The sequence below is a fragment of the Elephas maximus genome, chromosome 11, assembly GCF_024166365.1.
Source record: "Elephas maximus indicus isolate mEleMax1 chromosome 11, mEleMax1 primary haplotype, whole genome shotgun sequence".
Taxonomy (NCBI): domain Eukaryota; kingdom Metazoa; phylum Chordata; class Mammalia; order Proboscidea; family Elephantidae; genus Elephas; species Elephas maximus.
Window position 1 is genome coordinate 55,515,779 of NC_064829.1, and position 13,492 is coordinate 55,529,270.

Below are 13,492 nucleotides of genomic sequence, written 5' to 3' on the forward strand. Positions count from 1 at the left end.
TAGTTGCTTAAATTCAGGATACATACCTGGGGATCAACTGGAATAAGGGAAAGAAAATCCAAACCTAAAACAAAAATGCTTTGTTAATAGTTGTCTCTTTTATTTTAGAGGCTAGAATTATTTCCCAAAATCATTTCATATTTACGCTAAGCCCCAAAACACTTGGGATATGTCCTCACCACTCTGCCACATGGAAAGTTTAGAGCATGACCAGTAATATTTAATGTGCATAAAACCGAAAGATGAACATATTCCTTGACAAAACAACTGGAAAAATCACATCCCAACGACTCAAAGGCAGCAGTTCAAAAATTCCAGAGAAGTAGGACTAGTCAAAGCAAATTTTTCCCCTTTGTCACTTAATAGAATGAGAAGCAGTAAAAATGACAATGATCTGGGTTTAGACCATGAAAAAAAAAACTTAGGCTCTTAAGATACTTGACGTTTATTTTTTAGAAATATACCATATTGAGGTTCATCTAAAATATCACACCTTAAACAGATGTCTATTTCATCTAGTGCTCTCTGCTTCCCGCTCCCACAGCAAGGGTAGTACAAGGTCAATGCTGCACAAAGCAAGCCCCCAGTAACTGCTGCTCACTGTGAGCTAAAATCTTACCAAGGTTAACTGGGTTCTAAGCGCACGTAGCTTTCGAAACCAAAGATTTAGGATTCTTATATTACATTTTAGAAATAGTAATGTGGAAAAGGCTGCCTAATAATACCGTTCGGAAGTATTAAATAAAGCTATAACAATAAATAATAAAAAATTTTGAGATCTGCAAAGTTTAATAACAAATCATAAAGTCAGTTCCCCTAGACCTCTCTGAGTAAATTCCTTTAGATTATTTCAAATACATTTTTAAAAAATCACACACTTGGTACAGGTCATTAAGACAGGCCAATTTCTACTCAACTTCAGGAATTTTTATATGCCGACCCTGGATGTCATCCCAGATACAATAACCACACAGACTGAAAGTCTAATACTAGACTGTTACTCGAAATACATAATATTAGTGGGAACAATATAATTTTAATAACCAGTATAACTTATAACTAAAAAATGTTCAAGTATATTCTCCTATCATCTGTAAAGATGTTATAAAAATGCTTATCAAGTGATATAAGCTACAGCACCAATTTTTAAATCAATTCCAAAGTATTTTTAAATTGTTGACAAAATTTTTCATTTCATATATGGCTACCACTAGCTATATGACACAGTGGTTTAAGCTAAGACTTGACGTAGGGAACCGTATCAAGCTTTTCCAATGACCTCCCCATTAAATTGATAATCATTAGGTGACATAACTCAATAACAAGGTTTTCTCTCACATTGTTTATAAAAATTAATCCTCTTTCTGCTTCTGCTGAACACTATTTCAGTTTGTCTAGCCCTTATGATATCTTCTGAGAATCGTATATATTCAATATCTCTATTGCTGATTAAATCACAAAAACAGTTTATTGGGCTATTACATAATTGGCTTAATTTTATTTACATTGTTTTACTTCAAATGGTATGCTTTTCATTTTTATAATAGCTTCTGCTTTTTATAGTTTTATATGGTCAATCATTTTTAATGTTTGTTAAATCAGTCCATTGTAATAATTGAAACTTCTTTTATAAAGCTATAGTAAGTATCTACATTTCTGGTGGGATATTTGAAGCTAAATCACCAAAAAAAAAAAAAAAAAAGACTCATTTTATAAGCATTTATTCCCCATTTCATAATTTCAATTAAAAGACACACAACGTTTAACACGTTTCAAACTGTTTTTGCAGCTCTACCACTAGAGGCTGCCCACTGAGGTCCAAAGACTTCCTATTCTCACTATTTCAAATCCTTGCTCTTCAGAAAACAAAAACCCACTGCTGTCGAGTCGATTCTGACTCATAGCGACCCTATAGGACAGAGCAGAACTGCTGCCCCATAGAGTTTCCAAGGAGCGCCTGGCGGATTCGAACTGCCAACCTTTTGGTTAGCAGCCGTAGCACTTAATCACTACGCCACCAGAGTTTCCAGCTCTTCAGATACTAGTGTTTAATTCTCTTTGATGATCATTTCATGAGTGGCAACAGTTATAAAAGTCTAGTGAGAAAAGTTCTGAGAGATTTACCTGATCTCTATCTTTTGACAACCTCATCCAGGGATGACTGAATATAATGACTTACACAATGCCATAACAGAATACCAAGAAATTTTCCTAAAATTTTGGTTGAAACTCCAGACCATCTCCCTTTGTACAGGCACTGCCGATACAAAGTCTGACAGGGTTTTATTGTAAATTATTTCTCAATGAAACCATTTTTCCCTGGTAAAGTTTGATACAGTGTTTCAGATGTTATTCCTCCTAATAAAATGCTAAACTATCATCAAAGTCTTAAATTTTATACTTTAAGTAGATTATTAAAACCTACATGAAATAGGTGAGGTTTCATCAATAGTGCCTGAAATGTTACTGCCTTTTGTTTAGCAAAATGCCATTTTCTTATTTCACCACAAATTTCAATTGCAATGACAGACTGTACTGATATATTTTTATCCTCTCCTAAATATTTCATGCTTAAGAATGCTTAAATTATTTTTACCTAATGTTATGGATTGCACTGTGTCCCCCAGAAATATGTGTTGTAAATTCTAACCTCTATCCCTGTGGTTATAATACTATTTGGGAATGGGTTGCCTATGTTAATGAGACAAGATTACTGTAGAGTGCCTCGAGTCAATTTCTTTTGAGATACAAAAGATATTAAACAACCAAGCTAGTAAGCAGAGACAGAGTGAGACAGATGCCAAGATACATGGAGGTCGCCAAGGAACCAGGAAGCAGAAGCTGAAGAGACAAGGATATTCCTCCAGAGCAGACCGGGAAAGCCTTCCTTTAGAGCTGGCACCCTGAATTAGGACCTCTAGCCTCCTAAGCTGTGAAAAAATAAGTGTTTGTTAAAGAGGCCCACTTGTGGTATTTGTTATAGCAGCAATATATAACTTAAGACAGATTTGTTACCAGAAGAGTGGTGTGCTATTTTAACAGACACCTAAAATGTGGGCACAGTTTTGGAATTGAGTAATGGGTAAAGGCTGGTAAAGTTTTAAGGTGCCTAATAGAAAAAGCCGATTGCCATCAAGTAGATTTCAACTCGTGATGACTCTATAGGACAGAGTAGGACTGCCCCATAGGGTTTCCAAGGCTATAATCTCCATGGAAGCAGACTGCCACACTTTTCTCCCAAGGAGCAGCTAGTGGGTTTGAACCACCAACCTTTCCGTTAGCAGCTGAGCTCTCCAACCACATGAAACCCTGGTGGCGCAGTGATTAAGTGCTACAGCTGCAAACCAAAAGGTCAGCAGTTTGAATTCACAAGGCGCCTCTTGGAAACTCTATGGGGCAGTTCTACCCTGCACTACAGGGTCTCTATGAGTCAGAATCAACTCCACGGCAACAGGTTTGGTTTTAATAGTAAAAGCCTAGATTGCCTTGAAGAGACTGCTGGTAGAATTATGAATATCAAAGGCAATTCTGGTGAGGGCTCAGATGGAAGCGAGGAGAGCCACAGAGAAAAGTCTCTATTGTCTTAGAGAATACACATGGTGCCAGCAACAGAATGTTGCTAGTAACGTGGATGTTAAATGTGCTTCTGGTGAGGCTTTAAAAGAAAATGGTGGACATGTGATTAGACAGTGGAGGAGCGGTGACGCTTCTGATGCAGGGACAAAGAACTTGCCTGAATTATGTCCAAATGTTTGGTGGAATGGAGAACTTGTAAGTGATAAACTTGGATATCTGGCTGATGAGACTTCTAAGCAAGATCTCAAAGGGCACCCATGGTTTCTCCTTGCTGCTTACAGTGAAATGTGGGAGAAAGAGATGGACTTAAAAAAGAACTCTGCAAAATAAATACAGAACTTAAAAGATTTGGAAAATTCTATTGTACAAACTAAGGGCATGGGTCTTAGAATGTTCACCAAGGATCTGACTACATAATCTTTTGTTACAGAGATTAAGCCTGTGACTGATGGCTCTAGCCAACTACCACAGCGGAAAACTCATCAGCTTAGACTGAAAGGGACAGAGAAAGAACGAAAGGAAGAATGCTGTTTGCCTCTTGGAATTCTACAGGCAGGAAACAGACCAAAGGACCTACATCTGTTGTACTTCAGAAAAGAAAAGGGCCATCCCTGGAGCAGCTTGGGAACCAGAACTTCAGAAGGAGCATGGGAAAAAGGGCTGCACTGGTTTCAAAGCTGGAATGGAGTCACAGCCTCCTAGAGTCCTTCACCAACTTGGTTCCAGAGTATGGGGCTGTCGTTCACGGAGTGCCGGGGGATGGGGTCACTACCCATAGCTGAGGAGGTGGGGCTGCCATGCCCAAAGGTCAGAAGAAAGGGGCCTGCTGGGGCCGAGGGGGTGAGGTTGTCACTCAAATGGACTAAGAGAAATAGAGCCGCCCAGAGAAGAAGGAAACCCGGGTGGTGTAGAGGTTAAGAGCTATGACTGCTAACCAAAAGGTGGGCAGTTCAAATCCACCATGTGCTCCTTTAAAACCATATGGGGCAGCAGTCTACTCTGTCCTTTAGGGTCACCATGAGTTGGAATCAACACAGCAGCAATGGGTTTGGTTTTTTTTTTTTTTTAAGCAGAGGGAGCAGAGTTGCCAGCCCAGTGGGCCTGGAAGGCAGACTGAAGCCCAGGGCCAAGGGGACTCCACCCAGAATCCAGAGGGCACGGTCAACACCAAGAATCTGGAGGGGAGTACCATTGCCCAGATGGTCTCAGACAACAGAGAATTATTTTCAAGCCTTGAGAGAGAATGTAAATAGTTCTGCTAAGTTTTGGACTTGCTTGGTGTCTTTTAACCCTTTCTTCCCTCCAATTTCTCACATTGTAATGGAAATGTCTACCTTTTGCCTGTTTCACCATTGTACTTTGGAAACAGATAACGTGTATTCTAGATTTCACTGGTTCACACCTGAAGAGGAATTTTGTCCCATTATGGAATACGCCTAAAATCTCATCCATATTTGATTGAGATGTTTCAGAATATGAGATTTTGGACTTGGAACTGATTTAAGACTTTTGAGATGATGTGATGGAGTGAATGTGTTTTGCATGTGGAAAGGACATGAATTTTGGGTGGCCAAACAGCGGAATGTTACGGATTGAATAGTGTCCCCTCAAAATACGTATTATAAAATCCAAACCTCTACCTCTGTGGTGCAGGAGAAAGATGTGGCAGTCTGCTTCTGTATAGATTTACAGCCTTAGAAACCCTATGGGGTCGCTATGGCAGTGGGTTTGGTTTTTGTTTTGATGCCTCTGGTTATAGTTCCATTTGGGAATGGGCTGTCTTTGTTATGTTAATGAGACAGGATTACTGTAGGGTACGTCTTGAGTTATATCTCTTGAGATATAAAAGAGATGAAGCAACCAAGTGAGTGAGCAGAGATGGGGTAAGACAGATGCCAAGACACATGGAGGTCTTCAAGGAACCAGGAAACAGAAGCTGAAGAGACAAGGGCCTAATCCCCAGGGCTGACAGAGAGTAAGCCTTTCCCTAGAGCTGCCACCTTGAGTTTGGACTCCTAAAACTGTGAGAAAATTAATTTGTTTGTTAAAACCACCCACTTGTGGTATTTGTTATAGCAGCACTAGATAAACACACCTAAAGAAATGTTTAAAACTCTCATTGTACATTCTAAACGTATTTTGTATTATTAACACTGATAAACTTGTGATTTTATTTTAAATGCATAATTATATGAAACTATTTAGTTTTACTCCTTACTGATGAGAACACATTTTCTCTTCTTGAGCCATAAACTTTTACAGAACACGACTGCTACATGATCAAATATGTAAATGTTTAGCACTTCCAAATTTTTATGATACAACTTTTGAGCACCATTCACACCTGACAACATGGCACTAGCAATAATAAGGCAGTCATATTTTTTCTTGAAATAATCAAGCTGTTTTCCATTCCATAAATACAAATAATCTGCTTTATTTTGTATTCATTGTTGCACAGTATCAGAAGATGCTCCAAGCTGCAGTTCATTATTAATATGATTTCTTCTTTGTCCTCCTGCAGATTCAGAAGATTCATGTTTATGATGTTTAAAAGGAATGTTAAGAAACGTATTAAAACTTTGTCATCTCTCCCATTCTCAGTGTTCAATTTTAGTATTTTATTATAAATCCTTAAAATTTATATCAATATTCTGTACAATATGACTAATTACATAAAAACTACGCACAAAAGTAAAATCAAAGTTATTACTACTAATTACAAAAGAGTACATTAACAATAAAACCAAAGTAAAAGTTAGACTATTTTGATGTAGCAGCTGCTACATAATCATAGATGACAATAAACAGGTAATTCTTCTAAAGCACAGAGATACACACAGAAACTGTGTGTAGCTCAACAGGCCTTGAACTGGTAGATGGTTTTGTGAATGGTTTTCAGATGCTGCTACGTGACAGGAGGCCCCATCAACAAGAGTCATCATGATATTCTATGACAAATTTGCTTAAATCATTGAGTTTATATTGCAATGCTCAGAAAACAGCTGGTAGATCCTATTCTATTCAGTTTACCAAGTGGTAAGAAAGCCAGTATCACCATACTGGTTTATGCTGCCTAAGTATCAGCCCTGGATGTTAGTTAGTCTCATTTCTTCAATTAAAAAAAAAAAAAAAAAAAAACCCTTGCCATTCACTGAGTAGATTCTGACTCATAGCAACACTGCAGAACAGAGTAGAACTGCCCCATAGGGTTTCTAAGGCTGTAATCTTTACAGGTGCAGACTGCCACATCTTTCTCCTGCACAGTGGCTGATGGGTTCAAACCGCTGACCTTTTGGTTAACAGTCAAGTACTTTAACCACTGCGTCACCAGGGCTCCTTATTTCTTCAATACTAGCTTGAAATGCATTTTATCAAATACACAGTTCATACATATTTTACCGTATTTTCTCAAATTTATTATTTTTTTTAAAGAAAGACTTACTTTATGCCCAAATTTTGAAACAGTGTAAATCCTTCCAAATGAAAAACTAATAAGCCAGGTTCATAATTTATAGGGCAAGTAATTTGTAAATTGTGTCTACGCTATTGCTAAATGGCCAGGGTCACTTTAGCTAGTCAACAAAAAAGGTTCATTATCTTTTGAATTCAAGGTCTTTAGCAAAAATGTTCTTCTGGAATGCTTGCTTATAGCACATATTAAGATGACACCTGGACACTCTGAAACGTCAATGAATACGAGCCAAGTTATGAAAGCAATACATAGCAGAGTTAGGAATTAAGAATCTGAGTTTCCATCTTTGTCCTGGACCACAAAACCTCACTTTACCTTAGCAACAAGCTTTGTAGACAATAAATACTTCAAAATTGTTGCTAGCTGGCTTTACAAAGAACTTTTGAAAATACCAATTCCCAAACTATACATGGAGTATACATGTAAGTAGCAAAAGATATTAAAATTTTTTGATGGATACTAAAAACCAAAACCCATTGCCATCGAGTCGATTCCGATACTAGTTTTAGTATACTTTTTTCCACTAAACTTTATTCAAATAACCTGAACAAATTTCAAGTAACGAAAGTACACTGGGCCAGCTAACACAACTATCAACTGTTTCAATGACATAAATTTTGCCCAACAGATTAAGTATTATGCTTAAAATAAAATAAAGACCTCATGAAGAGGCTGAAGAAGAAATCATAAGCCAAAATCAACTTCATAACAGGAGGAGGGAATTGTACTCAACTAAAAAGGTGAGAAAGGAAATCATGAATGAGAGAGACACTGGGTCTAACTTGCTCAAATGACAAAGTATCTGCCCCCTCCCCCCCCCCCAGTGGCTATGGAGACAGGGAAGAAGAATTGGGGCAGGGGAGGGGGGAGTTAAATTTTAAAATATGGCCTTAGTTGCTTAAGTCTTAGTACTAAGGTAAATCAGTAATTTTGAATTTTTCCAACTTTAGAGTTAATACGCATATAAATGGTATCTCTAAAAGTTAATTAAGTACCACTCTGGGAAAACAGTTGATAGGTCCCGTCCTAATAGTGGGGGAAAAAATCCACAGGGTAAAGCTAGTAGCCAAATAGACCCTACACTATATCATAGCATATTCTGATGAGCTACCAAGAAGTACACCACATATGAGAAAATACTCTCCCTAACCTGCGAAGCTTCTACAATAAATAAATCAAGAAAAATTCTCCAAGTACAAACTCTCCATAAGGGAGAATAAATTCTAAAGAAAATTGTCTTCTATCCTACTGTATTTCCTATCATCAGGATCGTATAGATTGCTCTGCAGTAAAAAGAGGATAATATTTGAACGTGACATATATTAAAACAGATATTACCTTTACGTGAAATCTTTCAAATTTCCTTTGCACTCCTATTCAAAATTTTTAAAACTATATTTGCTCCACAGATTAAGATTAAAAATAAATAATAAAATCGATAAAAAGCAAAACTCTTCACATACCTGGCAAATCTGATGACATGCTTGATATTGGCGTGTGGTGGAATGGTACTGAGTAGTCTGTTAATGAAGGCGGAATAGCAGCAGGATCAACCGAAGTCACACTGGGCACCCTTACAGAAGATGGCTGATACATGAGAACCCTGTTTTAAATAGCATGGGAAATTACAAACAATCTGGCTGTTAGTTCACAGGAGAGAAGGGCTGCACCACTGGGCATTCTCAGTTGTAAGTTCACTAAGTTTTAACATAACTATATGGGAGCTACTCAGTACACAATACTCTACTCTCCTCTTTCATAACAGTCTTCATTTTAACATGAATGTATCTTGGCTCTCACCAGCAGCTGTGACGTAAGAGCAAGTTGGCATTAAAACATAATGTACAGAGCTGGAGTAATACACATTTTCATCCAAGAATAGAGATATACTTCACGTATGTTTTATTAAGGAGTCCTGGTGGCACAACGGTTTACACTTGGCTGCTAACCAAAAGGTTGGCGATTAGAACACACGCAGCAGCTACCCAAGAGAAAGGACCTGGAGATCTGCTCCGATAAAGATCATAGCCTAGAAAAGCCTTTGGGGCAATTCTAATCTGTCACATGGCATCACCATGAGCCGAAATCAACTCAACAGCACTCAAAAGACAACAACATCCTTTCATAATATATGTGTTGACACCAGTAATTTTGTCTAAAAAGAGATTTAGAACTCAAGTTTGTGTTAGTTGCTGTCAAGTTGATTCCAACTCACGGTGATCCCATGTGTGCAGAGTAGAACTGCTCCACAGGGTTTTTAAACAAACCTTTTGAAAGCAGATTGTCAGATCTGTTTCCTGAGGTGCATGTGGTAGGTTCAAACTGCCAACTTTTCACCTACTAGTCAAGCACTTAGCCATTTGCACCACTCAGGGACTCCAGAATTCAAGTAGGGGATTCTTAAGATTTGACTTAAATTTTACTATAGCTCAACCAGAGGTTCTTCAATTCAAACTTAGATTCTAATCTGGGAATCACTTCCTAAAGCCAACCAAACTATGGTGGTAGGCAGCAATCAGAAATTAGGAGGTAACTACTCAAGATTTAATATCTAATATTAAAAACGCTAGCTACCATGATGACATCACCTATTCTTCTGGCAGGGTTTATGACTTTCAAGTAAGCTGTACATGCTAAAGGTACAAATTAAACTTATAGTAAAAAATACTTATTTCAAGAATCAGTTCAATTAAACTTTTTTTTTTTTTAAGTTCAGGCTTAAGGAGAAATGATTTTATATCCTTCTTATTTAAATTGCATTTTCTTTTCGCCCAAGGTAAACAACTACAAGTTTACACGAAAAACAACTTGAGTATATATAAGAAACTAAACAGTGTTACTGACCTATGGCTGATGATGGCCATGTTGCCAACACAGTGACTAAAACATTAAGGTTAGCATCCTAAAGCACTGCCGTCAACTACCGGTACTGTAAACCTATGGACTGAGGCACAGAATTCTGCAGCAGGATAGGATGGTTACAAAGATGAAGAAAGTGAAACCAACAGAAACTTAACAAATTAGAATCATGGTCACAAAGCTGTCCTTTCCCTTACTGAAACAGACTATTATTGCTCAAATTACTAAATAGTGGCAATAAGAAATGATGACATATTTGCGTATGTTCTTCATGCCCCAAACAATTGACAGACTATTTCATTACCTCTTTTTAAATCTCAAACTCCTTAAATTACTCACAACCTATTTAGAGTTCTAAAATTGGTCTGCATCGTGAAATGAGGACCTTGTCTGTCGTTCTATACTACCTCTTAAAATTGTGGATGCCACTGAAAATGTGAAAAATAAAGTCATCTTAAGAATACATATGCTTAGGGTGGCAACTGTTAGTCTCAGAAAAAATGAGTAACACAGGAGGCATATTAAATATGTGTGAGGCAATAGCCTAAGTCCGGTACTTCAAAACATCTTCCACACGTAGATGAAGATCAGAGAAGTCATCTTTCAAAGAGGTTAGAATAGGAGATTTCTTGGCTTTCAGTGTTACCCAGAGACCTAAGACTATAAGCAACGGGTGAGCGATGCCAGAAAAGGAAACTCTAAGAGGGTGAAAGAGAGAAACTGGGATGAAATAAAATAAGCTATATTTTATTCAAAGCTCATCTTTTTCTGGAGGTTTGAAAACAGTAGTACTCTACCGTGGTGAAAGCAGAAGGGCAGGGGGTCACCAAAAGTGTTTTCTAATTGCGCATGATCCTACCTCTCACACAGGAGTGCGTGTCATAACACACTGAGGAGGGGAGCATAGTGGGTAAGAGAGATGAGGTTTGTGTTAGTGCTGGGGTGGGACAAGTGGCTCTGATTATTCTGGCTGCCTCACAGTATTAATATCTTAAAGTTATTTTTTAAAGATATTAGAGGCAAACTTTTCAAGACCCTCCCCCCACAATATACATTTTTTTTTTTTTTCACTTATTTTTAAAAGTACCTTTATCACTTTCTCTCAGCCACTGAAAAAATAGAAGGAAAATTTCAGGTGTACAAGACAGAGTCAATGTCTTCCTTCTTCCCATCCCAGCTTCTCTTCCTTTAATATTTCATACTGAAGATTTTCTTTTTGTCAATCTTGAACTGAGCCTTAACTTTGATCACATTTATAGGAAGCAACACAAAGCTCATTTTCTTCCCCCAGCCCCTTCCTTTCCTTACACTTGTAGGGGAGTTAAGTCAATGTACCAACATATTATCACCTTACCAACGACTCATTATTGTATATGTTCTACCCTCATGATATCATGAAACTTTTCTTTAAATGGTTGAGTAATGATTTCTTGTTTCTCCAAAACTAAAATGTTGACTGCCACATCATGAGAAATATCAAAATCCAGTGGGGTTTTAAGTTATTAGATCAATGTCTATAACCTCAGCAAACATTTGAAAAGCTAAGTTTAGTGTTGGTTAATTATTACAAAAAAAAACAGTTAATAAGACTATTATTCAAATTTACACACCAACCATTAACACCAAAGATGAAGAAATTGAAGACTTTTACCAACTTCTGTAATCAGAAATTGACCAAACATGCTATCAAGATGCATGGTAATTACTGGTGATTGGAATGCAAAAGGTGGAAACAATTAAGGATCAGTAGTTCGAAAACATGGCATTGGTGAAAGAAACAATGTCAGAGATCCCACGAGAGAAATCTGGCGAGACCAACAACCATTCACTAGAAAAACCCTTTTTCAACAACATAAACAGTGACTATACATCTGGACCTCGTCGGGTGGAATGCGCAGGAATCATATCAACTACATCTTTGGAAAGAGATGACGGAGAAGTTCAACATCATCGGTCAGAACAAGGCCAGGGGCTGACTGCGAAACAGACCATCAATTACTTCTATGCAAGTTCAAGCTGAAGCTGAAGAATATTGAAACATGTCCATGAGAGCCAAAGTATGACCTAGAGTATATCCCACCTGAATTTAGAGGCCATGTCAAGGACAGATTTGACGCACTGAGCACTGAATGTCCAAAAACAGAAGACGACTAGGGATGACATCAAGGACATCGTATACAAAGAAAACAAAAGGTCATTAAAAAGACAGGAAATAATTAATGGTCTGGATGTGACTAGAGGAACCCCGGCGGTCATGGTCCCCAAACCTTCTGTTGGCACAGGACGGGAACCATCCCCAAAGACAATTCATCAGACATGAAAGGGACTGGACGGGGGGGGGGTGCGGAGAGATGCTGATGAAGAGTGAGCTAATTATATCAGGTGGACACTTGAGACTGTGTTGGCATCTCCTGTCTGGAGCGGGGATGGGAGGATAGAGAGAGTTGGAGGCTGCCAAAGTTTTCGGGAGAGACTGGAAGGGCTGACTCATCAGGGGGAGAGCAAGTGGGAGTAAGGAGTAAGATGTATATTAACTTATATGTGACAGACTGACTTGATTTGTAAATGTTCACTTGAAGCTCAATAAAAGTTAAAAAAAAAAAAAAAAAGACAGGAAATAAAGAAGAGACCAAAACGATGTCAGCAAAGACTCTGAAACTTGCTCTGAATGTCGAGTAGAGAAAGTACAAGGAAGAAATGATCATGTAAAAGAGATGAACAGATTTCAAAGGGCAGCTTGAGGCGGCAAAGTATTTTACTGAAATGTGCAAGACCTGAAGTTAGAAATCCAAAAGGGAAGAACACACTCAGCATTTCTCAAGCTGAAAGAACTGAAGAAAAATTTCAAACGTCGGGCAGCAATACTGCAGGATTCTATGGGCAAAATACTGAATGATGCAAGAAGCATCAAAAGAAGACGGAAGGAATACACAGAGTCACTGTACCAAAACGAATTGGCCCACATTCGAACTATTTAAGGAGTCAGTATATGTTCAAGAACTGATGGTTCTAAAGGGAGAAGTCCATGCTGCAGTAAAAGCATCGGCAAAAAGCAAGGCTCCAATTGAGATGTTTCAACAAACAGACGCAATGCTGAAGATGCAATGCTCACTTGTCTATGCCAAGAAATCTGGAAGATAGTTACCTGACCAACAGACTGGAAGAGATTCATATTGTGCCCATTACAAAGAAAGGTGGTCCAACAAAATGTGGAAATTATCAAAAAATAACATTAATATCACACACAAGTAAAATTTTGCTGAAGATAATTCAAAAACAGCTGTAACAGTACATTGACAGGGAACTGCCAGAAATTCAAGCTGAATTCAGAAGAGGACATGGAACAAGGAGTATCACTGCTGATGTCAAATTGATCTTGGCTCAAAGCAAAGAGTACCAGAAAGACGTTTACCTGTATTTTATTGACTATGCAAAGGCACTCACTTATGGATCATAACAAATTATATACCACACTGTGACAAATGGGAATTCCAGAACACTTAATTGTGCTCATGAGAAACCTGTACATAGACCAAGAGGCAGTCATTCTAACAGAACAATGGGATATTGCATGGTTTAAAA

At 38.0% G+C, this 13,492-nt stretch overlaps 1 protein-coding gene across 16 annotated transcripts in view; it reads right to left on the reverse strand.

Moving 5' to 3' along the window:
* Nucleotides 1-13,492, reverse strand: part of PIAS2 (protein inhibitor of activated STAT 2) — a 117,309-nt gene that overhangs the window by 30,270 nt on the left and 73,547 nt on the right. For 15 of the 16 annotated variants that reach the window (XR_007519364.1, XR_007519365.1, XR_007519363.1 and 12 more), the window contains exons 12-13: nt 8,515-8,654; nt 27-64 (exon numbers count right to left, since the gene is read on the reverse strand). Coding sequence is in view for 13 of the 16 variants with exons in the window: in XM_049901718.1 (XP_049757675.1) it covers nt 27-64; nt 8,515-8,654 (178 nt within the window). In the remaining 3 variants the exon portion in view is untranslated. The other variant, XM_049901714.1, reaches the window with a different exon arrangement.